Below are 26,294 nucleotides of genomic sequence, written 5' to 3'. Positions count from 1 at the left end.
GTTGCAATATTATTAACGAATGGCTGCTAATGAATACTCTACTTAATTTTTTTTGATGAAGGAGAATTCTCCCATCCTCATGTTTTTTGCAACAACAAAAAAGTATATAAATAAAAGTTTTTAGAGCATAAAGGCACAGATAAAGTAAAAGGATGGAACTTAGCTGAAATACGAATCACGAGTAAATGAGTTTTGGTTTATGGAACTGGAGATGTGTTTATATGGAGATAATAGCTCATTATATGGAGATGTGTTTTTATGGAGATAATAGCTCATTAACCATTATTATCATTCACTACAGATCTCTCATGAATATCATTTTTACAACCAAACGCAAATTTTTTAAGGTATTAAGGTGCTCCCAGATATTCTTGCGGTCTTATCACAGAGTACCACAGAGTAAATTTAACTAGGAAGCTCATGCTTCATTGCAACCGAGTTAGCATCTGTCAAGTTGTCTCCTTTTCTTATGCTCACAACACACAGCCTTGTTCAAAGTAAATATTTTTAAGACCATTAGTTTTTAGATCAATAGAATCTTTTTACAAAAATTCCATTTGTATATACTCCATACTCCAACATTATCAAACTAAAGTTAAAATCTAAATTTATGAACAGAAACTTAATATTTTACTTTTAAAGAACTGTTTACTATTAATTATTAGTAGTTGTTAAAAAAAAAAAAAAAAATTTAAAATAGGCAACTAGAATCAAATCAGGTGTTTTGAATATGGGTAATTACATTTAATATTGCTAATGGTTTTATTTTAGTAAATTTTAATGATTGGAAACTTACTTTATGGATCATTAACTAACAGTTTAAAAGAACAAAATTTAATTTCTCGCAATCAAGGTAAGAATAATTTTGTTTTTTGCTCAAAGTTTGTTTGTACTATTAACTATTATATGTTATTGCCGAACTTAATAGTATTAGTGTCCATTCGAGCTTGTTTGACATGGAACCCTTGGCAGCCATTGCAACCAAGGTAGTGACGAGAAAGAGTCACAGTACTTTTTTATAAGAAAATGTCAACGAAAGTGTATGCAAATATCTAACTTAAAAAAAAAAAGCTTGTAGCAGAAAAAAACTTTATTTTATTAAATTATTAAATTTATTTAACAATTAAAAGTCTTTTTAGCTATATTTATTTTTTGCTATAAATATATATGGCCAGATTGAAAAAATTGAAAATATATTGTGTTAAGGGGCAGATTTAAACCCTCACAAAACAGTACCAATGACAGCGCATTAAACCACTGATCTATCGAATTTATGCATGTAATTAAAAAACAAACCATTTTATAAACTTTTATACAGATTGCAATCAACACTTTTTAAGCGGGTTCTCTAAATAAGCGCAGCTTTACTGCATAGGAATAAAGTTTCGCTTATATATAAACAATATATATAAACACATATTTTATATACACATGTAAAATTCACTTTATAAAGGATCGTGTGTAATATAAGAAAACTTTTCTAATAATTACAAGTCTTTTTTGCTCAAGCTATTTTGCTTTGAACTTTGTATTTATGTTATTGTATTTAAAAAAATTGACAAGATTGAAAAAACACAAAACAAATTAAACTTGAAACTTTGAATTTAGATTTTTCCCTCTCTCTAGATAATTTATGATTTCTAAAATTACCTCATCTTCTTCTTAGCAAGGTCGTTTAGATATTAGAAAAAAGCGGATTTTTTGTTTAAAATGTTGTGGTCTAATTAGACCATTAAATGGGATAGGTGCGACTTTTTCATAAATTGTTGAAGCCAAAACTTTTTGTGTATGTGACATCACTTTGTGGCAAAAACTAACTAGAAATAAGATTTTGCTTAAGTTTTTTAGGAAAGTTCCTTCTACTAAAAATATATAAAATATATTTTTATGCAATATATTCTAATAAAGACTAAATATAGTGATTACTATGTTATTTCTTTAAAACTATTTATTTATTACTAGTGTAATAAATACAAACTCTTATCAGTGAAATGATATATCTGTAACAGTTTAATATCTGTTTGTGCAATTTTATGCACCATTATTGAAGTTAATAAAAAAATATAAAACCAAACTTGCTAATTTGTGTAATAGCTAATTGTTTTTGCAATTAGTGTCTTTTTTTATCAGATTCTGACTATTTTTAACACTGCTCTAAAAATTAATATAATACTCTCTAATAATCTATTTTTATGAGAATTTTTAAAGTCTTAACCATTAATAAAATAATACATCTAAAAATAAAATAAAAATCTTAACAATTAATGATACAAATATTGAACTTACTACAAGTACATGTTGCGGTACTACAATTTATATTTATAGAAATGTCCTTACAAATTTACAAACATTTAGATACCACAGTCAATAATAATGTCCCGTATTTAGATACCACAGTCAATAATAATGACCTGTATTACAGGTTTTCTTAGTTAGTATTAAAAGAACTATTATATTTATATATTTGATGTTCTTTATTTACTCCTAAATTACAACAAAATACTTAGTCCTACTCTGCAAAACATAGTTCTAAAAATATCTAAATAACGAAAAAAATACTTACGATTATTCAACACTAACATCAACATAACACTAGAACATTAACATAACATAAGAAAATCAACATAACACTAGAACATCAACGTAAAAACACAAACAGATTTCAAAGAAATCTTATTATGTATCTATGAGTCTTAGTTACAAACTTCTTAGTGTAAATATTTTAAGATTAAAAAAAAAAATTCAAACTAAAAGGATTCTGCCATTTTATATATATATATATATATATATATATATATATATATATATATATATATATATATATATATATATATATATATATATATATAAACACACATTTGCAATTGTTTCGCAGTGGAAGCTGTTAAAGTTCCACCACTTATATGTATATAATTATATATATACACACATGTATATAATATATATGTGTGTATATATATACATACAGTAGAATCCCGTTAACTCGGATTCTGAACAGGTATATATATTTTGTCCGACTTAGTGAATGTCTGAGTTAAGTGAAGCTTATAGCATGTATAGATAATTCAGGAGGAACTGAAACTTTGTCCGACTTATCCAGGGTCAAGTTAACGGGATTATACTGTATGTATATATCAGGGCTTGTGATGAAGCGAGCGCGATCGCGCTCCGCTCGTAAAACGCGCCTGTAATTGGTATTTTCAAACGTTCTAGGTGCGATAAACAACGCTCGTTCAGCTTATAACGAGCGTATAAAATAACGCTCGTCCAATAGCTTGGGATTATTATTTTATATTCATAAAATATTTAAAAAAGATTTTTTATTAAAGATATTCTATTATCAAAGCACTAATATAAAATATAAAAAGCACTACGTCGATTTCTTTTGCACTAACGTAATGAATGAGCAGTTTGAAGTCGTTAATAGTCACTAATTTCAATAATGGATTGTGCACGTGGAAACACAATGTGAATTCAAAAATGCGCAAATAAAATAAGAATAGAAAATTAGAAAACCACTATAAGAAAATTGAAACTGCAGAGTATTTTTAATCTTGTGAAAATATCAAGTAAGATTTATTTGATTTATTGTTTGTAATATTCCACACATCGTTTATAATAAAAATAAATATTAATAATAGAGTAATTTTTAAAGTTAGCTTTTGTTTATAGTATAGGTTTTTTTATTAACTATTATTTATTTTAACTCAAATTTAAAACGATTCTGTTGTTTAGAATGTTCGCAATCGCATTCAAAAAGGAAACAAAGTAATGACATCAACATTTATTAAATGGAAAGTTATTATTCTAATTTATTATTATTTCAAATAATTCTTGTGTTATTTTTTTAAGATAAAAAAAACGTAATTTAAAAAAGAAATTTTAGAAAAAAATTAAATAATTAATTTGAATAAAAAATATCAAGAAATATAAAAACCATTAACCGTTAATTAAGTTTACAACGTAACATTTTAAAATACATATATCAAAACAACGAATCAAAACTAAGTCACTAAATTATACTTCAATACTAAATCAATAAGAAGTTGCGTTTTTGTTTGATATTATTTTTTTATAACATAAATAGTTAAAAATAAAATCGCGATCTGACAATATACAAGAAGTTTGGAAGTATAAAAATCTACTTCGTTGAAGTAGTTTTATGAGTGTGATTCTAATTCAAACATTTTTTGACGAAAGAATTATGTAACAAATAAAAAAGAAATAAAAAAATAAAAAGCTTTTTATGAGCATCGCCTTCAGCAATTTTTATGTTCGCGCTCACCGACGTTATTTTGAGCGCACATAATCACGCTCGATGAAAACATATTCTAATTTTACCAGCGCGATATAACACGCTTGGCGATTTTCTTCATCACAAGCCCTGATAATATATATACATATACATATACATGTTTTTTATGTGAATTGATTATTACTTTTGAAGTTTTTATATAATTTCGCTTCTTTTGAGTACCAGGTTGAAATACTTTAGAAAAACTTTTTTTTCAAAATATTAGGGACCTGTCAAATTTTTAAAGGTCTTCAGGCACCCCTAAAAGAATTTTTTATTCAAAAAAACTTTAAACCAAGTGTTTTTGGATTATATAGAACACATTTAGTTAAGTGCAGCAGACTATTTTTAAAAATGTTTTTTTTGAACCACCCTAATATATATATATATATATATATATATATATATATATATATATATATATATATATATATATATATATATATATATATATATATATATATATATATATATATATATATATATATATATATATATATATATATATATATTTCCCTAAATTTTCCTAATTCATTAGGTATATTTAACAAAAAATTATGTAACTCCACATTTTAATTTTTATTTTGTTAAAGGTATGTGTAATACTCTTTCCTTTAAAGCTAAAGTTAAAATAAGCATACTTATCACATTGTTTTGTAACAGAAGTTTTCTAATTTTGAAAAAAGATATCTTTGCTTGAGTTTATTTATGAGCATTTTTTATTTTTTGTAACAGTGTTTGGTCTTTAAAATGTAATTTTGTAACAATAGTCGTGGCCTTTAAAATGTAATTTTGCAGCAATCGTGTGTGGTCTTTAAAATGTAATTTGGTAACAACGGTGTGTGGTCTTACGCTATTACTTAAAATACTGTTAAAATAAATGTTAATACTGGAAGAGAAAAGATGAAGTTTTTAGAGCAAGATAATGATTGACAGACGACTTAAAGATTGCAAATTATATGAACCAGGAAGCAAGATGAAGGAAGCAAATTCCAAAGAACTGATGTTCGAGGGAAAAACTAGACAAATAAGAGTTTTTGGAGCACTTAGGAACAGTCACAGAAAAAGGATAAGACTCATTCGAATGACGAGTAACACGAGAATAAATTTTAGTAGATAGTACAAGAGACGCTAGCTCTTTAGATCAATGTCCATTATAGTACTATTAGAAGAGAGAAAGAGAAGCAACATTATGACTATGTGATAATTGGGTTGGCTGCATAAGCAGATCCAACTATGTTTACAATGCATTTTTGCACCTTGTCTACAAGAAAAAGGGTATCATTGGAAGATTCGCCCCAGATATGGCAACAGTATATCATACAAGGCTGGTTTTGAGATTTATAGAGATAGAGAATAGAATCCCAAGAAAGAAAAAATTGAATTAAAGATCCTTTTCAAGCTCAAATGCTCTCTCCTAGCAATCAGAGAGTATTGGCTTCTTATCATGACAAGAATAAATGATAGTATCATCAGCAAACAATGGCACCTTAGATGTGAGAATACCTGGAAGATCATTAATGTAAATTAAAAAGAGTATAGGGCCAAGGATAGAACCTTAAGCAACCCCTGAAGTTACAGAATAAGAAGAAGAGTGCTGTCCATCAAGGACAACTTTTATACTATGATTGGAAAGGAAGGATTCAATAATCTTAAAGAAGTTGCCAGATACACCATAAGAAGAAAGCTTATGCAGAAGACCAGCATGCCAAACTTTATTAAAGGCTTTAGAAATGTCAAGACCGATGGCCTTAACCTCTCCACCTTTATCTAATGCACAATAAAACCTATTGGTTATTACTGTTAGCAAATCAGCTGTAGAACAAGAAGATTGGAATCCATATTGATGATCAGAAAGTAAGTTATTAGATTCAAGATGAGAGATTGAGTGCTTGTTAATTAAAGATTCAAAAACCTTGCTTATGATAGGAAGAAGACTAATGGGATGGTAGTTAGACAAAACAGATCGCTCTCCAAAATTTTTGAAAATAGGGATAACAGATGCCAGATTTCTAACATGCCAGAAAACAAGGCTCTGATAAGCACTTGTTAAATAGTTTTGAAAGTATAGACGACAGCTCAGGAGAACACTTCTGCAAGACTACAACAGGTATGTTGTCTGGACACAAGCTGTAGAAGAGTCTAAGCAGGAAATCACTTTAGATACAGAAGCTGGAGAGATACGAATGTCAAGCAATGGACCAACCTGTTTGACAGCTAAATCAGGTAGAGCGCAACTAGTGGAATCAAGAGATGATATTGATGAAAAGTTTTTAGCAAACAATTCAGCTTTGTCTTTAGGTGAGGTGACAAAGTCTGAACCATACAAGAGAGGTGGGATAACAGATTTGCCCTTATTATTGATACTGTTAAAGATTCTCCAGAAGTCACTAGAGCCTAATTTTTGTGATGAAATACAAGATTTCATGACCTGAGAAAAGCGCTTTGGCATTAGACAAAACCTTTTTACAATGGTTTCTAGCAATAGTAAACAGACGCCTGTTTTCTTCCATATATATTAGCATAACAGAACTGTTTTGCTAATATATATGGAAGTAACGGTTTCAATTAAAAATTGCAGCAGCACAATGTGAGGAAAACCATGGAGAAGAGTGAGGCTTGACCTGGAATCATTGAGAGGGAATAAAAGATTCCATGCCAGCCTGAACCCACAAAGTTCTGTAAGAAACGCACTAAACTCATGCTCATTAGACTCCTATTGTTAAACCTGTTAAATTTTTTTTATCACCAACCATGACGAACTGTTTTATTTCTCCAATTACAAATAACTATTTTTGTTATTATTTTTCAATCTTTTAAATTTTTGGAATTTTTTAAACAAGATTATGAGCTGAGATAATACTAAATGAATATTTTTTAATTATTTTTTTTTGTTTCTAATCTTGAGAGATATATTCGGCACTAGCGCAGTTTCTAAGCTGCAGGGTTAAACGAAACGTAGATTTGGTAATTTGCTTTTGCAATACATATCATTTGCATACTCCGTCACTAATATTAGTTTATTATAATAACTTACTATTTCCTTAATATTGGTTAAACCCCACTATTGGTCAAGTCCTAATATTATTATTAATTATGGTTTAAATTTTAGTAAATTAATTCATTTGATAAATCATCAGAATAAAACTAGAGAAATAAAGCATACAGTGCAATGTAATATTGAAAATGAAACAACAGCAAATCACATAAGTCTAAAGAAATTTAGCAATAATAAAATATTTTAAATAAAACAAATTGCGACTACTTTAAATCTTATTTAAATCTTATTAAATATTTTCTTAAAAATCAAATATAACTGTCAACTTAATTGCCTATAACTGTCTGATATTTAAATAAAATTGAATAAGAGGATTTAAAAACATATAAAAAACTAATTGTAATCATATAAACTAATTAAAAAATTGATTTAAAAAAAAAAATTCTAAATCACATTTAAACATAAATCTTTTTATCAATTAATTAATGTCTAATTCAAAACATGAAATTAAAATAACTAAAGTTTTTTATTGTTTTGCACAATATGCTTAAATATCCAACCAATAAAAAGATATATAAATAGCTTTAGTATAGCTTTTTATTGGTTGTTTTTAAATTACTGCACATATTTTTCGGACCTTTAGTGATTATAACAATTTTTTTATTTATATTACTTGAATTAACTGGTGTTTTAGACAAACCATAAATTAAAACTTGTAAGTTTTGACTGTTATTATTTTTGCAGTCATTAATTCATTGTTTTGTTATTGATTAACTTTTACAATGTAATAAATTTACTATTTCATTACATGAAGTGTTAACGGTTTTTAATTAACTGAGAATTCGAAGACTAGAATTAAGGTCAGACTTTACAATTTTTTAAGTGATTGTGAATTTTAATGTCTTGTGTGAGTGCATGTGTAAATATATATACACACAAAAACTTTAACATTAAATCTTGAAGTCATCTACATGAGCCTTCTCCATTTGGAAAGTGCATTCCGGCAGAAGCCATTTTGCACTCACCTACATGCAAATACTTGAGCAAGTCATTTAAAAAACATTTGCCAAAAAAATTAAAGCATTTAATTTTTAATTGCAACAAATCTTTTTTTAAGAATCACTTTTTTCCTTCCGCTCTTCCCAAAGACAACAAACTATAGCTCTATATATATATATATATATATATATATATATATATATATATATATATATATATTGTGCTGTGAAGAAAATGTCATTTGATGTTTTGATTGATTATAGGACCCGGTGGAACTAGTTTTACAAGAGAACATGTTTAAGCAATTATTCTTATGGGAAAAATATAGCAATTCCTAACAAAATGTTTACAATCTCAAAATACTGTGAGATGTCACTTTCTTCTGATGAACCAATGGAAATTGAATGCATTATGCTGGATTGATAAGTGACTTTTTTGCTTACGAAACACTAAGAAAGATTTTGAACTACCAACTAATAAAGCTAAACTAATAAATTACACATCAACTAGTCAAAAAATGAGGATATAAAAAAAAACTTTGAACTATATTCCGATAGAAAAGCTTCAATTTTAGAATGAAATAATGAAATTAAAGATTTTAACAGGTCTTTTTCATTTTTAAACCTAAATTACTGTAAAAAGGGATCATGTCTATGTTTAAAAAAATTTTCTGCACTACCAACAAAATAAATATTAAAAATTATCTTTATATCTTTTAGACCTGTACTAACCATTAAATAACTAGGGAAAAAATTGAAAAACTCAAGTTTGAAAATAAGGGTCAAAATATTATTTTGTCTTTCCTGTAAATTCTGGTTTTATGGACTAGTTGGCTTTCTGCAGTTAGCAGTTAAATGCATATAAAAACAAAAATACTTTGTATTTATAAAAAAGTCAAACTTTTTTTAAACATTTCTTTATAAAGAAAAAAAAATTATTTTTAAAATGATTTCAATTTTATTAAATGTAAAATACTGTCTCAAAATTTTTATGATCCATTTAATTCTATATATTCAACATACCTTTTCCTAAGTGTGTATTAATGCTCATATAGCGTGCTGTTCCTGTTAAGCTTTTGTGTTCTCGATAAGGAATATGTTTTTTAGTTTCTGGATCTATATATTCTTTTGCTAATCCAAAGTCTATTATAAATATTAATTTCTCAGTGCCGTTCTGGCGTCGACCAATTAGAAAATTTTCTGGTTTAATGTCTCTGTATATCATATGCTTAGAATGAACATACTCAACACGTCGAATCTAAAGAAAAAAGTTTTTATAAAGTAAAAGAAAAAAAAAGTAAATAAAATGTAAGGGTAATTTTGTACTTTAAAAAATCTTAAATTCCAAAAATTAAAAGTTACGTAACACTTTCTCTTATTACCTTTGTTACTAAAGTTACTAAATTTTTTATTTATTAAGAAAAACATAAATAGCAATACCAGTTGCATTGCAATCATAAGAACAGTTTTCATAGTAAACTGTCTTTCACACAGATCAAATAAATCTTCCAAACTTGGTCCTAATAATTCCATTACCATAGCATTGTATTTACCACATGGTCCAAAATAAAAGACTTGAGGCATTCCTTCTATAAAATTAAAAACTTCTATTATAGCCATATACTTTTATTATAGAATTTATGCATAGAGCATGGTAAAATTAAATGCATTAGATTTAATACACACCAATTCTATATACACACATTCTGCTACAGGTTTTATATTCATATAGATTCTTAGAGTTATCATGTACAAAAAATATATTTTTCAATTTGTTGAAAAAATGTTGGAGTCAGCAAAAAATCTTGCAGAAGACTAAAACCTAAATATTTATACATACTCTAAAACTGCCTAAACAAAATGCTTTAGCATGTAAATTACATATTATTAATAGAACACTTACTTTGATGTGATACTGAACCCCAGTTTTTTGTAGCATAAAAATTTTAATTACGAAAACACAGAGACTACAGTAGAAAGCAAATAGAGCATACTTACAAAGTTTTTCATAAATTCATTGGGTGCAAAGTGAACAATCAACTATGGAACTAGGGGTTGTTATTTTAACTAAAACTTTTTTATTTAAAATAAAAATACTAAAATCTAAAAAGAAATGAACTAAAATCTAAAAAGAAATCAAACATGTTAGTAAACTTAAACATGATTACAGAATTATTTTTTTTTTAATTCTGATTCACTGCCAACAAGGCTGCAAGCAACCACTATTAAGTTGGGAGTTACTAGAAAAAAAGAATAGAGTTATAGAGCAAGGAAACGGTTGACAGAAGACTTAAAAAGTTGAAGGTTGTATGAGTCAGGAAAATATGAAGATGCGAGAGAGTTCCAAAGGGCTGAAGTGCAGGGAAAAAAGCTAGACGAATAAAAGTTTTTGGAGCATGCAGGGACAGATACAGTAAGAGCATTACACTTTGATGACTGACAAGTCAAGCGAGAATGAGTTTTAGTTGATGGAACTAGAGATGAAAGCTTCTATGAGAAGCAACCATGATAGTATTTGTAGAAAAAAAAAAGAGATGCAACTTTATGACAATGGGAAAGAGGCTCAAGCTTAGCAGATAGACCGGGTCCAACTACGTTTACAATGCATTTTGATAGAAGCCAGGAGGTAGGAACTGGATTCAGTCAAACACTTAGTAGTTTAGAGAAAAATGAAGAAAGTTCTGGAGAACACTTTTGTAAGACAATGATATGAATAATGTCTTCTACCACAAACCGTCGAAAAATTCAATTGAGATATGACATTAGCAACGGAAGCCGAAGTGATTTGAATGTCTAACAATGGGTTAACTTATTATACTGGAATGAGTACGGCCATAAGATTCAAGAGTTGAATTAGAGGAAAAGTTCTTTGCAAATAGTTCAGCTTTATCCTTGTGAGAGGTAATAAGATCAGTCCCTTGAATAAGAGAATGTTAGACTTTACCTTTTGTTAATGATGCTATTGAAGATTTTCCAAAAGATATGGATATGAGATTTAGTTAAATGAGAATATGGAGCTTATAAAAGAGCTTATACAATAAATTTTAACTTAAAGAATACTAAAAAAAGCTTCATAGCTTATCACTTTATAAGTTTTTCTAAATTGAATAAAAAACTACCTTCAAATTCTGTTAATTTTGGCAATGTTGCATTTATCTGCGGTTTTCCATTTACCTTTGCTTTGAGTTTATGTTTTAAGAGATAGGAGACTGAGAATTAACTATTAAAAACATTTCTAAAGGGCAACTCACCATAACTAAAAGCATGGAATGTCATTTTTTTATACAACAATATTTTTTATGATTTTATACACTAAATATTTATTAGCTTTAGATTTTGGATTACATATAGCACTTTTAAGATCAATTTATCTAATTTACATGATCCTGGCTTCTGGCCCTGGTTTTACCATAAACCATTTTACAGAACCTGACAGACTAGTTTAATTTATATTTTTTTTATAGACTTTTTTCTTAATTTTATCATAAAAATCGTAATAAATAATCGTTCTTGATGTTTTTTTAGTCTTGTAATTTAAAAATCAGAGATTAAACACATTTAAAGTATATTAAACATAAATAAAACACTAAAACAAAATAAGTTATTTTTATAAACTGATCAAAAAGCAATTTAATGAGGAAGTCACAGATATAACAATCTTTTATTAATAATTTTTTTTAATTATATCTTAAAAACTTTCTTTTTTTTACCTTTTTAATGCTGCTGTAAATAGGATTAAACTTTGAACTAAATAGAATTCTACGTTAAAAAAAGTTTATATGAAAAATGTATGTTATAATTTTAAACTCAAAGTATATTAAACAAGTTTTAAATTAATAAAAATATACTAATATATTTTAAAACAATACTAAAAATTAATTTTAAATCAATATAATGCTAAACAGTTTAAAAAACCAGTACTATTTTTTTAAAAAAAACTCAAATATATCTTAGTGATTTATCTCATATAAAATGACATAAAAATAATGTCGACTCTATAAAAAGTAGTTTATGAGATGTTGAAATAAATAGCTAAAATTAATAGTAATAAAATTAATTTTAATGAAAATAAACAACTCAAAAATAGTAACTAAGTAAAAAATATTTGACTAAGTAAAAAAAAATGCCTTCGGAATTAGGTCAAAAGCTTGATTAGATATATAATATTGGTATGAATTAAATAAAGCTTTGAGAGTGAACAAAAAATAGTTATATAATAAAGCTTTGAGAGTAAACAAAAAACAGTATGTAATAGTTGTAATAGTACATATTATTACTAAATGAACAAACAAAAATTAAAGATTGAAAAAATTAAATCAAATAAAAAGATGTATGCAACTTAAAAATAAAACATTAACTTTCAAATATGCAGGTATTTAGATACTTAAAAAACAGACCATTGCCTTGAAAATAGGCAAAAAAAATCAATAAAACATAAAAGATAGTAATTCAAGCTCTACAGGAACCCTACACAAATACATACATATGTAAATATGTAAACAGTTATAACTTTATCATATAAAAAAAAAAAAAAAAACTTTCCCATAAATTTTACACTCTTGCTTTTATTTTTATTTTGTTTCAAAACATTAAAAATATTAGTAGGTGAATGAACTATGTTTAAATAAGATATATACAAAAGTTGCAACATTTTTAGTGCATACTTAGTCTCTAGTACATACTTAATCTTCAGTACATACATAGTCTCCAGTACATACTTAGTCTCCAGTACATACTTAGTCTCCAGTAAATACTTAATCTTCAGTACATACATAGTCTTTAGTACATACTTGGTCTCCGGTACATACTTAATCTTCAGTACATAACAGGTGACAACTGAAAAACGAGAATGGATTTAAAGACATATCTCTTTTAGGGTATAATGTAAAACAAAAAGGAAAAAAGTTTTAAAAGGTATTTTTATTCTAGTTTTTATCTATATAATCAGTTATTTTCAATTAAACCATTCCTTGACTTTGTCAACTAGACATGGTATAGACTAGTTGACAAAGTCAAGGATAAACTCCATGTGAGCTCAATATCAACTTTATTAAGGCAATACTTGATTCTTGAGCAAAATTTAAGACTTGCCTCCATGCCAATTATCTTTGTAGACAAGGCCTTTCAAAATACTTCAAAAATTTTCGATGGGACAACATTCTTGCAAGTTTGCAAGGTTATCTGCTTTCTTAATAAAATACACATTTTTCTTGTCTTGGTATGTGATTACTGTTTTTGCATAGTGAGACAATGCCAAATGGGGCCAGAACACATATACAATGCATATTCTCCAGAACACACATGGAGAATACATATAATAAATTCAGATGAATCCAGAAAAGATATGCATCTGAATGATACTTATTGATGAATTGAATAAATCTCTTCTTGATGTATTTGTTTAGGTAGATTTCTTGATTTACAGCCAGTCTGCTAAGCACAAAATAAGGCTAAGTAATGTCATTTTCAGAAAAAGCAACCCATAGAAGTTATTTTTTTGTTGAAACTTTTGTTTTGTTTGGTATTTTAATCTAGATGGAGCAGATTTTATATCGCTAGTATAAAATATATTTCCATTGATACTAGAGTGATTTAATCTGATTTATAACTCATCATCAATAATTGATTTACGATTTTTGAATTTGACACAATCGACTGCACTTAGTTCTAGCAACTGCTTTTTGCTGGTCAGAATGTTTTGGAATTTTTTTTTCTCTATTTAATTTTTATCTTTTTTTTAATGTTTAACAGTTGTACAGTTTTAATGTTTTACATTAGTACAGTTTTTTGCAGAACTTTTTTGGTGCCAGTTGTTGAGAAACTCTTTATAGTCAAACATAAGCTTGAGCCTTTTAATTTTTGTCTTGGTCATTTTTTTAAGCCTTTCCTCTACTTCCTTGAACTCTTTAAATCCAGTTTAACTTTCCAGTTGTCACCCATTAGTCTTCAGTAAGTCTGGGAAAATAGAAAATAAGTCTAGGAACACAGAAAATAATACCTGATTGCAAAAGAGCTTTGTAAAATCTGTATTCAAGATGTAACTGTGGTGCACGTGTTTTCAGCGGTTCCTGTTCAAAATTAAACTTGATTAAGTTCACAATAACCATTTAACAATATTAAAAAAAAAAATTATTGCTGGTAATTTTAAATTAATTATTAAAATTTCTATATTTTTTCTTAAAAAACAAACAAAAAAATTTCACAAATATATTTAATATATATAGATATATATATATATATATTCAAGAATAGCTAAAAACAAAAGTAAAATGAAACAACCTAATATATAAACTTGCGATTGTAAAACCATTCAACAGTAGATAAGATAGATAGAGTACATAAAAAAATTTTAAGATTAAAAAAAAAAGCATGCAACAACTTACTAATTTGATAGCTACATGCTCATTTGTGTATAAGTTTTTCCCTAGAAAAATGATCATAAAACATCAGAGATAAGTCATACATTATCATACTACGCTGACTTAACTATTATCTAAGTTATCTTAGATATTTATACTGACAAATTGTTTTTTGTTGTGAATTAAAGTGATACGCAAATAAGAACTGTGAATTAAAGTGATATGCAAATAAGAGTCCTATATATTATAGTAGTCAAATGATAAATGATGTCAGTATTAAAACAATATAAGGGTGATTCTTATAACAACCAATATTAATATATATATAAATATATATATATATATATAAAATAATTAATATATAATACATAAAAATAAGAAATATTTATTAACTTTCTTCAGCGTAATAGTTCTTCATGATTGAACTTTATAAATACAAAAATAAGGTAATGCTTGAAAATTAATGAATTTGTATTATTTTAATAATAATACTTTCTCTGTTCCGAAATACTCCGTTCCGAAATACATTATGCATTTAACGTAATGAATTATTGAAAATATATTAATTTTTTTTATTTTTTATATAAAATGGATATTATTTTATTTTATTAATTTTTTTTTTTTTTTTTAGATTATTCACCTCCCCAAGGCCCGAGGGGGGCCACTACAGTCGAGGAGGCTACTTATTTTTTGTGTTTTTTTTAATTTTTTTTTAATTGTTATTCGTGGTGCAACCCTCTCTCAACTCTTAAACTCCGAAACACAAACCTTGCCGAGCAAGGCCGCTGCGCGGAGAAACTAAGTTGAGCGCGGTACTTCCAGGGACGTGGTGGGAGTCGAACTCCGAACCTCTCGCTTACAAAGCGAGCGCTCTTACCACTACACCACTACCACATTATATAAAAAATATATATAAAATATATAAATAAAATATACATATAATATACTTTATAGTAAAAAATAAAAAAATTAATAAAAATTTATTTTTAATAATTCTTTACTTTGAATGCAAATCAGAACAATATTTCAGAACAGAGGGAGTAAAAACTTGAATAAAATTAATCAATGCTTATTTTAAAAGTGCAAACTTCCAATTGATAATTTTTAATTTATTTAAAAATAATTCATTTAATTGTAATGACTTCACAAATGGTGCAAAAAGCTACAGCAAAAATAAATAAAAAGATTGAATTAAGAAAAAAAAAAAAGTACAAATAATGTCCTTACTTACATACAAAAATTTCGATTAATAATAAAATAACTTCACTCTCTGAAGTAATAGAAGTAAAATGATCACACATTTTATATCTCTTGCTCATTAAAATCATTTCAAAAAACCCTTAATGTTAATTAGTTAATAATAATGTTATTAACTCTTGTTCGCAAATCTAAACTACTAAGTACTTTTATAAAAAACTATAAAAATTACCATCTTAAATAAAAAAGATCTTTACTAAATATATTTATATTTTTAATAATCCTATTATAGAAAAAAAAAGCATAAACACGCAATTAGTAATTTTAAATTTATCTATTAATTTATATATATATATATATATATATATATATATATATATATATATATATATATATATATATATATATATATATATATACATATATATATACATATATATAAAAATTAATAGATAAATTTAAAATTACTAATTGCGTGTTTATGCTTTTTTTTTCTATAATAGCGGTTTTTGAAATGATTCTAATGAGCAAGAGATAAAAAATGCGAGAAAGTTTTTCTTTTTTTACCTCAGAGATTTTGTTTTTATTCAAAGTTATTATACGCAAATAAGAAATTAAATAAAGTTGAGATTATGTTCTTAATTGCGTATAATAACTTTGAATAATAACAAAATCTTTGAGGTTAAAAAAGAAAAACTTTCTCACATTTTTTATCTCTTGCTCATTAGAATCATTTCAAAAACCGCTAATGTTAATTAGTTAATAATAATATTACTAATTCTTGTTTGCAGATCTATTTAAACTGAATATTTAATACTTTAAACTATTTTAAACATTCGACTTCTTAATATTAAACAATTTGTTTAATGAAACAAATTTTTAAAACTAAATTTTAAAATTAAATTTTAAAACATTAAATAATTTTGTTTAATGAAACACTATAAAAATTATTAAATTTACAAAAACATTCATAGTTAAATGCACAATTTATGACATATTACACATTTGGGTCTCAAAAGAAGCGTATTTTCATAGAGATTTTAGAAAACATAAATATTTTTCCTTAAAATTTATTGACAAAAAAATTATGTGAAAAAATGCTAAAGACTCTTAAAAAAAAGTAAAAATAAATTTATTCACCAAAAAAACACAAAATACTTATTTTTATTAAAAATTAATAACATTTTTAAAATCTCTATGAAAATACGCTTCTTTTGAGACCCAGGTTGACATACTTTTGAATAACTTTTTTTTCGACAATATTAGGGACTTTACCCTAAATACTTAAGATTTGAACCTAAATATCTTTATAACTTGACCTGATGGTAAAAAAAGAGTTGCATATTTGAAATCAAAATGAGAAATGCTATACAAAAAACAAATTGTTTGCTCGGCACCACAAAAAAATTTTTTTTTTGTTGACCTGTGTTATTATTAAAATAATTTAAAAATTTTTATAATAAAATAAGAACTTCAATCATTTAAGAAAAAAGGATTTTCACCTTTGGTAAAATAAAACTAATTAAGCAAAAAACTTAATGATTATAGTTTACGACGTTATGTATATTTTGGGTACATTATGTGCAATACTTTCGTCAACAGAGCGAATTAATGAGTTCAGGGTGGTTAAAGCAGAAAAATTACTGGTTTCTATTAACATACAATAATTATTAGATAAAAGTTTTCACCACGATAAATTTAATTCATACTTAAATATATCATAAGTAGCAGAATTAATAATATAAACTTATTATTAAATAATTAATTTTTAATTATTGAATTATATTGATATAAATTATAAACAAGTTTTTAATTTTTAAATATTGAATTATATTATTCAAACGTTTTTAAAACGAAGATAAAAACCAGGCAGTATTGAAAAATAAAAAGATTAAAGAAAAATTTGCTTTAAATTCTTTACACTTTAACAACCCGCTAGAAATTAAAGTAAGCAAATCATATGAGGCGATCATTGACCGGCCGTTATTTTCCATGCTGTATATATATATATATATATATATATAAATTTTATAGTTTTATCTCTTTTGCATATAAGATAGGTCTCAGTAATTTTCATTGATTAGGCTTTTAAAATTAAAAAATCAAAATATGGTTTATATATTATATATATATATGTAAATATATATATATATATTATTATATATATATTATTATATATATTATTATATATATATATTATATATATATATATATATATATATATATATATATATATATATATATATATATATATATATATATATATATATATATATATATATATTTACATATATATATATATATATATATAATATATAAACCATATTTTGAGTTTTTAATTTTGAAAGCCTAATCAATGAAAATTAATGAGACCTATCTTATATGCAAAAGAGATAAAACTATAAAATTTAGTACAAAGTCCAGAGTAAGTGTTTTTATGAAAAAATGGAGTTAAAATGGAATTATTAGTTTTGAATACAGTTACATCTAAAAAGAAAAGTTTGGATGCTACTTTTTTTCCATTTTGAAAGAAATCGATTTGTGTCTGGTATTGATGCAATCAAGAATACTGGAAGCATGAATTTTAGAAGGAAATGCTGCAAAAATATTGTCAGCATATCTTTTATAAAAGTTTGGTTTGACTCCACTATACAATTTTAAACATTTTTTTCAAAGTTATAACATAAAAAGATTTGAGAAAATCGATGCACTTCATTGAATTGGTCATAAAAATGTCCTTTTTTTGTAAAATCAGCTTTATTGATTTTTAAGTTAGGGTTACTATTAAGAATATATATCTATATATATCTATATATCTATATATATCTATCTATATATATATATAAAATATTAATAAAAATAATAATATTAATTATAATAAGCTCTGCTTTAAGCTTAAAGTGGAGTTGGATTGTACATGTACAGTTTTATATTGTTTTTATGTGGACATCATAGTCAATTTTAAATGCATTAGTTATTTTAGAGTTTTTGGCAACATTCGGTAGTTAATTCCAAGTCTCAACTACTCAGTTTAAGAAGAAATGTTCTCTTTAATGACAGTTTTGTGATGACTGTTTGATTAGTTGCTCTTGATTCTTTGTAAATGCACCAGAGTGACCAGGACAGTCACCACAGTTAGATTTTACATTTAAGTACTTAGGTCATTAGAGTAGTTCATTGAACTTCATTTATAAAGATACAATGAGACTAATAACTAAATATTTATCATTTTAAACTGTGTTTAATTATGAACATTTTAAGGACTTGTTGAAATATTTTGAATGTTTATTAAAAAACTTATTCAAATTTTATTATATACGTTTAAAAAAAAAAATTTAAAAATGGAAAAATTTGAATATCGAGCATATATTAAAATCCGTGTTCTACTTGGAGTTTCAGCACAAGCCATAACCGATGAATTGGTTTTAGTTCATGGTGACCAAACTCCAAAATATAGTAGTTGCCAAGTGGGCTACTTTATTTAAAGATGTAGAGAGAGAGTCTCGAAGAAGATCCTTGCTCAGGGCACCCCCAAACCACGTATACAGCTGAGAATATTAAACATGTGTGAGCCATTATTGAAGAAAATCCACATGCAACACATGATATAATTGAAGCCCTGACATCAATTATTCGTTTTACAATCAAAGAAATCATTCACAACGCACTTAAAAAAAAGGTGAAAGGTGAAGGTGAAAGTCCAAGAACTATAGTAAGATGCGACATGTTTCAGCCAAAAAACATGTTCTACATCTTCTTCAAAACAACAGGTGTTGTTTATTTGGGTTATGTTGAAAAGGGAGACACCATTACTAGCGAATATTATATAAAAAATTGTTTGAAACCTCTTATATGCGAAATAAATAAGCAAAGACCTAAAACAGACACTCAAAATTTCAAATTTCTCCATGATAACGCTCAAACCCATGTGACTCAAACCGTCACAAATTGTCTAAACCAAGCAAGTTACAATAATTCGCCACCCACCATACTCACTAGACTTAGCTCCATCCAATTATTGGCTATTTGACTTGATAAAAAAAATCTTGATGACGATACCAACGTCGAAAGTCGAAAAAATTGCATAATGAAGCTACTTCAAAGTATACCCAAAAAAGAGTATAAAAAAATGTTTGACAAATGGCTTGAAAGGATGCAACTTTGTATAGATAATGATGGACATTATTTTGAACATTTAATAAAATAAAATTAGAAAAAACTCTCTCTTTTTTTTTTATAGAGGAGGTCTAGGAACTTTCCTAACGACCTAAGTATTTATGGATTCCAATATTTAAACATTTTTGTTTTTTTTGTAGTTATTACGGTGCCCCCTTAAGTCCTTATGGTCTTATCACAGAACATATAACTAGGAAGTTAATGCCTCCTTCCTTACCAATGCTGCTTATTAGACTAGAGCCAGTATCGAACTTCTGGGTTCTGAGCCAGAACTCTAACCACTGTGCCACGACTGCATTATCTTTTAGGCGATGCTAGTGTTGATAAGCTTTGGTTGCTGCGTGTTTGAATTTTGTTAATCATTTTAGATTACATGTTATGAGTATACCAAGATCTTGTTTTTGGTTAGACGATGATAGGTGCATACAACTGTTGTCTTTTTGTTGTAAATTTAACATATCTTTATAAGTTAGTGCATTGGGTGATTTTTTGATAGTCAACACTTCGCATTTGTTTCGATTAAGTTCTATTTTCCAAGTGTTTGCCCATGTTGTCACTTTATGCATTACACTTAGTGTGTTAGCGAAATCTTTTATAGGGTCTTATTGCTATAAACCCTGATAATCAACAAAAAAAATGGTGATTTAAAAAAATCATTACTTAAAAATAATTTTTTAATAAAATATAAGTTTTTGTAAACTTTATTATTTTTCAATAAAACTTTTCACTTCTCTGTACAGCCGTTTGAGCATATTATTTTGAAATGCCCAAAACAAATGATAGTTTTTTAACAACCTACTAAGGTAAAAGTAAAGTTCTACTTTTTTCTTAGCGGGTTTTAAAAATACTAACTTTTGACTTTTAAATGAAACACCCACTAAGAAAAAAGAAAAACTTTTTTTTCGCAGTTTTAAAATCATTTGTTTTCCTTGATTCAAAATAATATGAAAAGATTATCTTAGGAAAACATAAAAAGGTTTACTTTTATTTTGCGGAATTACTAATTTCTTATTAAACTAAATAATTGGCTGTTGTATTTTGTCAAAATATTGTATATTTTTTATCACTCTGTATTTTTGCTTATTAAATATTTTTGCACTTTTTTTATACCATAAACAAAAAATTGTTAAAATTGTCTCAAAACTACTGTTATTCCAATAATCAAAAACATTTAGTTGCTAAATTAAAAATTTTAACTTTCTTTTTTTGAAGGTATATAAATTTTTTATTAAGTTTGCCTTGCAATTTTTAAATTGTTAAATTTAAAGTGTTAAGCTAGACAAATGGAAAACATCGTAAGTACAATAAAAAAATAAAAAAATTAAGTTAATCGAAAACAATTGTTTTTTAAGTGAATAAAAGCATAGTCATTACACTAGCATGCTCATTCATTCATCATCAGCAGTATTGCAAAGCAGTTCCACTTCCTCTTCATAAATCATTTTTACCTTTTTAGTTGAATCATTTAAGTTTGCTTTAAAATGATTTGATGCAATAAAAAATTGCTTTTAGTTTGCAAAATACAAAATAAAACTATAATTCACTTAGAATATATATTATTATATTATAAACTGATGGACTTAAGTAAAATATAAAGCTATTAAATGTATACTTAGTCTCAGTTTGGATACTAATCATTTCATTATTTTTTAAATTATAATTATTAGGGAAAAACATATATGTAAAATATTTTTAACAAATATTTTATTATAATATGTGGGCAACTCCATTTTTAACTTATGTTACATGCGCAACAACTTTATCAAATACTTGCCTATTTAAACTGTAAATTAAACTTTTAGCTATTTTGTATGAAAACTGTTAATCTAAAGAATAAAATAAGCTAAAAAGTTTTGAGTCAGGCCACAAGAGAGCGAACTTATTGCTGAAAATGCCACTTAATAACGATACATGAAAAACAAGGAAAACAAGAAAATTGCATTTTTTAGGTCTGATTTTTGCAAATCAGTAAAGCAGTTAGTATTAAAAACTTCACAAGATGTTGAGAACTCTATACCAATCTGAAAAATATATAAAAATTTATCAGAGATGACTGGCTAAGGAAAACAAACTTGCTTTTTTGATACTATATATTTAACTTATGTTACTGAGCAATTATTATCGTGGATTTTCAAAAACTATTATTAAGAATTAAAGTTATGCAACAAAAGAATTGCAAAAGTACCAAACTCATTCATTAAAAATAATTAATAATCAAAATTTTAAAAAACTGGTGGCAATCTTCCTTAGTGTTTTTTCATAGTGTTTATGAATGTTATCAAATCGAAAACAGTTTTTCCACATGACCAAAAGCAACTTTAAAGAATTATTTTAGAATTGCAACTTTGTTAATACGTACTTGAGTCATTTAAATAAGAAAATCTTTGGGTTGTCGACGTTTTTACTTACACTTCTTACACTTTTTCAAATTGCCTTATTTTCATTAGGTTGAATTTTAAAAATGCTGAAAAATATTTATATCTTTTAAAATATTTTTTATGTTTATATGTAAAAACTGCTATCACAGTTTAGGAGAGAGAGGGGTATATGTGATTGTTTGTGACTGGAGGTAAGGGGTTAAAAATTGACAAATATTGGGTGATGTGCTTTATGGATGACCCCCATATTTTTATTTATATCATTATGCTAAATTAATTCGAATTATGCAAATAAATTCATGGTTAAAATAATATTCTGCAATGAGAAAAACCGTAACTTTTGGAAGCGTAAAAATGACTTAAATAAATTAATTTTAGTACTAAAGCTATATTTTAAATTAACTTACATCAATATTCATTTGCTAAAAATGAATTCATTTTTAGCAAATGAAAAATCTTACTCATTTGGTCTATAGACATAGCATGTTTTTGCGCAAATTTAAAGCTTAAAAAAGTTTTATGACAATAATTTTTTAATGCTATATAATTAAAACAATTTTATTTATTTAATTTGTTTTATTTTAAACGTGTTTTATGTTATTAATGCTATAAACTGTATAAAATAATAATAAAACTATAATGTTAAGTAAAAACAATTATTAAAATTAATATTGTAATGGTATTAAGTATGTTACTTGCTCATTACATTATAACTTGCTCTTTACACTATAACTACAACCTAAACTTTAAATTAGGCTACGAATTATAACTAGTAACTTAAGCTATTTTAAAATCTAACAAACGAGAAAATCATAGATAATATTAAGTATGAGAGATATTAAAAATAACAATTGTGAACTAATGTACTAAAGATACAGATACAGTTTTATACTAATGCAACCCCTTCTTACCACATTAATTTGAGCCCTGTATTTGATCCTAATACTGCTAATGCCATTTGTAAATTCCTGACTAAATTACTTACTCTTATTCATCCATTAGATGCTCATGGTTTTTTTTGTATGATATGGTTTGATATTTACTTGTTACTAATGTTTATTGAACAAATAAATTTCTATAGTGTCTAAATTTAAAAAACTATTGGGAGTCATATCTTGACAGTTAAATCTGACAAACTCTTGATAATAAAACAAATAGTTTTTCTGTTATAAAAAAATCTGATTTTCAGAATTCATTGTCATTTACTTATATTTTGAAAATAGTTTCTTTTTACAATGTTGCTGTTTGCCCATATAAAGTTTAACAAAAAATGTGTAATATGTTTTTTAAATATTTATCGAAAATAGTAATTACTTAAAGCTAAAAATTGTACACAAAACATCCTTTGTTCAGGAGATTTTAAATAGGTGAAGTATAGCTATTTCTGATAAAAAAACTTAGAGACCAGAACTGATATGGGCAAAATAAAAATCAATAATCTTAAATAACTTTAAGAAAAAATTGTATGAAATTAAAGAAAAGGCCCAAAAAATTCACTGTTACCCATGATACCAGAATCAAAATAACAGAATTGAGGCAGAATTTAATTTTTTTATGGACAAGAATTTTTAACACAGCCAGTGATAATTTTTATGCATTTAAAAAGATCCTTATTTGCTGCATTTTTTCTAGAATGCATTTGCATTCTAGCATTTATTCTGGAAGTTAGTAAACCTAACTAAAATAAGTGAAAACTTTGAAGGTCCAATCAAAAATACCAATTAGTATTGAAGATGCAACTTCAGTCCACTCGGTATTGAAGATGCAACTTCAGTTCAAACATTCTTTTATGACCAAAAAAAATTCTGCTGCCTTTGGGTGACAGGGTGGCTGAAAAAAGTAAGAATAAAATATACTAATGAATGAAGCTAATCTTCATTAAATAGAGTTTCAAAGGAATATTTGACACTTCTATATGTGCATAAGATACTCAGAAATAATTTTTGCTTGATGAAGAAAACTAAAGACAAAGCAAGTTGTATTAAAATTTTTTTTTGCCAAAAAGTCTTTTTTGATATTTGACAAATGCTCCTTTGCATAATTTTTTTTAATTATTATTTTGTAACTTTTTTCATTGCTACTGAATCTTATAATGACATTTTTGGTTTTTTTATAGATAGAATTTATTAAGAATATGTTCTTTGTTTATAGAAAAATTATATAAAATCACTTTTTGTGCTGTACAAAGTAAGTTTTTACCTTTTCATAAAATTTTTTATTATTTTTTGTGGAAAATTATACTAAAATTATGGAATTGTAATTTTATAAAACATTTTGGTTGAGTTAAACAAAAAAAACAAACAAGTTTTTTACATACATACATATACACACTTAAATAGCTATCTACTGGGCTTCAGTACAACTATAACAGGGTGTGGGTTAAAACAGATGTGTGTGCATAAACACACATATATGTATGCATGTATGCATAATATATATATATATATATATATATATATATATATATATATATATATATATATATATATATATATATATATTACAATATATATATATATATATATATATATATATATATATATATATATATATATATATATATATATATATATATATTACAATATATATATATATATTACAATATATATATATATATTACAATATATATATATATATTACAATATATATATATATATTACAATATATATATATATTTTACAATATATATATATATATATATATATATTACAATATATATATATATATATATATATATATATATATATATATATATATATATGTATATAAATGTATATATATATATATATATATATATATATATATATATATATATATATATATATATATTTATATATATATATATATATGTATATATATATACAAATATAACAGGGTGTGGGTTAAGACAGATGTGTGTGCATGTACACACATATATGTATGCATGTATGCATAATATATATATATATATATATATATATATATATATATATATATATATATATATATATATATATATATATATATATATATATATATATATATATGTATATATATATATATATATATATATATATATATATATATATATATATATATATATATATATATATATATATACATATATACATATATTAAATATTTACTATATATATAACAAAATATATATAGACATTAAATATATTTTAACAAGTTAGAAACTTCAAAGTAATACCTAGTCGAAGTTCTCCAAAATTACCACAACCTATTTTTCTTCCAACACGAAAATTTGGACCAACCATCAAAACTCCTGAATTCGAACCACTTCCACTGGATCTTCCATGACGTGGTCTACTGGAAGAACTTTGCAGCCGAGGAGGAACACTAGTTCTATGAGAATCTTTCTCACGGTCCATGCTGTTATTTAAACTGTTATTTTATTTAAATTTATCTCTTCCACATTCATTTAATTTCAAATTTTACTATAGCATTTACTAATGCTTTTTTATTTTCAGTGATCAATTCACCACACATGTGAAGTTTGAATATTGTATTATTTTACCACAAAATTAAAAAAATCTTTTCTTTAGCTTGTATATATACACATGTATATACACACATATGCAATTATATTAATGTGCTATATATATATTATAATCTAGTAAATAGAAGATTCGTACAGTATAAAATTCAATCATAAATAAATATAAATTCTTGCAAAAGAGACATTTAAAAATTCACCAAAACATTTTTGCCACATAAAAACTCCAATTAATCGTAAAGTCACAAACTAATTATATTATAAAATAAAATAATAGTCTGTTTTGATTAACCAATTCGATTTGGAAATTAAATATGGAGGACATATTACTTCAATGCTTTCATACGCATGCGCGTTCAAATTATTTTTTTTTTGTTGTTTTGGACTGATTTCCT

General features: G+C 25.5%; 1 protein-coding gene across 1 annotated transcript in view; it reads right to left on the bottom strand.

Annotated features, from left to right (window-relative positions):
* LOC100203483 (casein kinase I) overlaps positions 1 to 26,019 on the bottom strand; it is a 41,120-nt gene extending 15,101 nt beyond the window's left edge. The window contains exons 1-5 of the mRNA XM_065816840.1: positions 25,594 to 26,019; positions 14,674 to 14,714; positions 14,289 to 14,358; positions 9,731 to 9,879; positions 9,314 to 9,548 (exon numbers count right to left, since the gene is read on the bottom strand). Coding sequence (XP_065672912.1) covers positions 9,314 to 9,548; positions 9,731 to 9,879; positions 14,289 to 14,358; positions 14,674 to 14,714; positions 25,594 to 25,774 — 676 coding nt within the window. The 5' untranslated portion in view covers positions 25,775 to 26,019. The remainder of the gene's footprint in view (positions 1 to 9,313; positions 9,549 to 9,730; positions 9,880 to 14,288; positions 14,359 to 14,673; positions 14,715 to 25,593) is intronic.
* Positions 26,020 to 26,294: the final 275 nt, after the last annotated feature.

This window comes from Hydra vulgaris, chromosome 13 (genome assembly GCF_038396675.1).
Source record: "Hydra vulgaris chromosome 13, alternate assembly HydraT2T_AEP".
Lineage (NCBI taxonomy): Eukaryota > Metazoa > Cnidaria > Hydrozoa > Anthoathecata > Hydridae > Hydra > Hydra vulgaris.
This window is presented reverse-complemented; position numbering and strand designations above follow the sequence as displayed.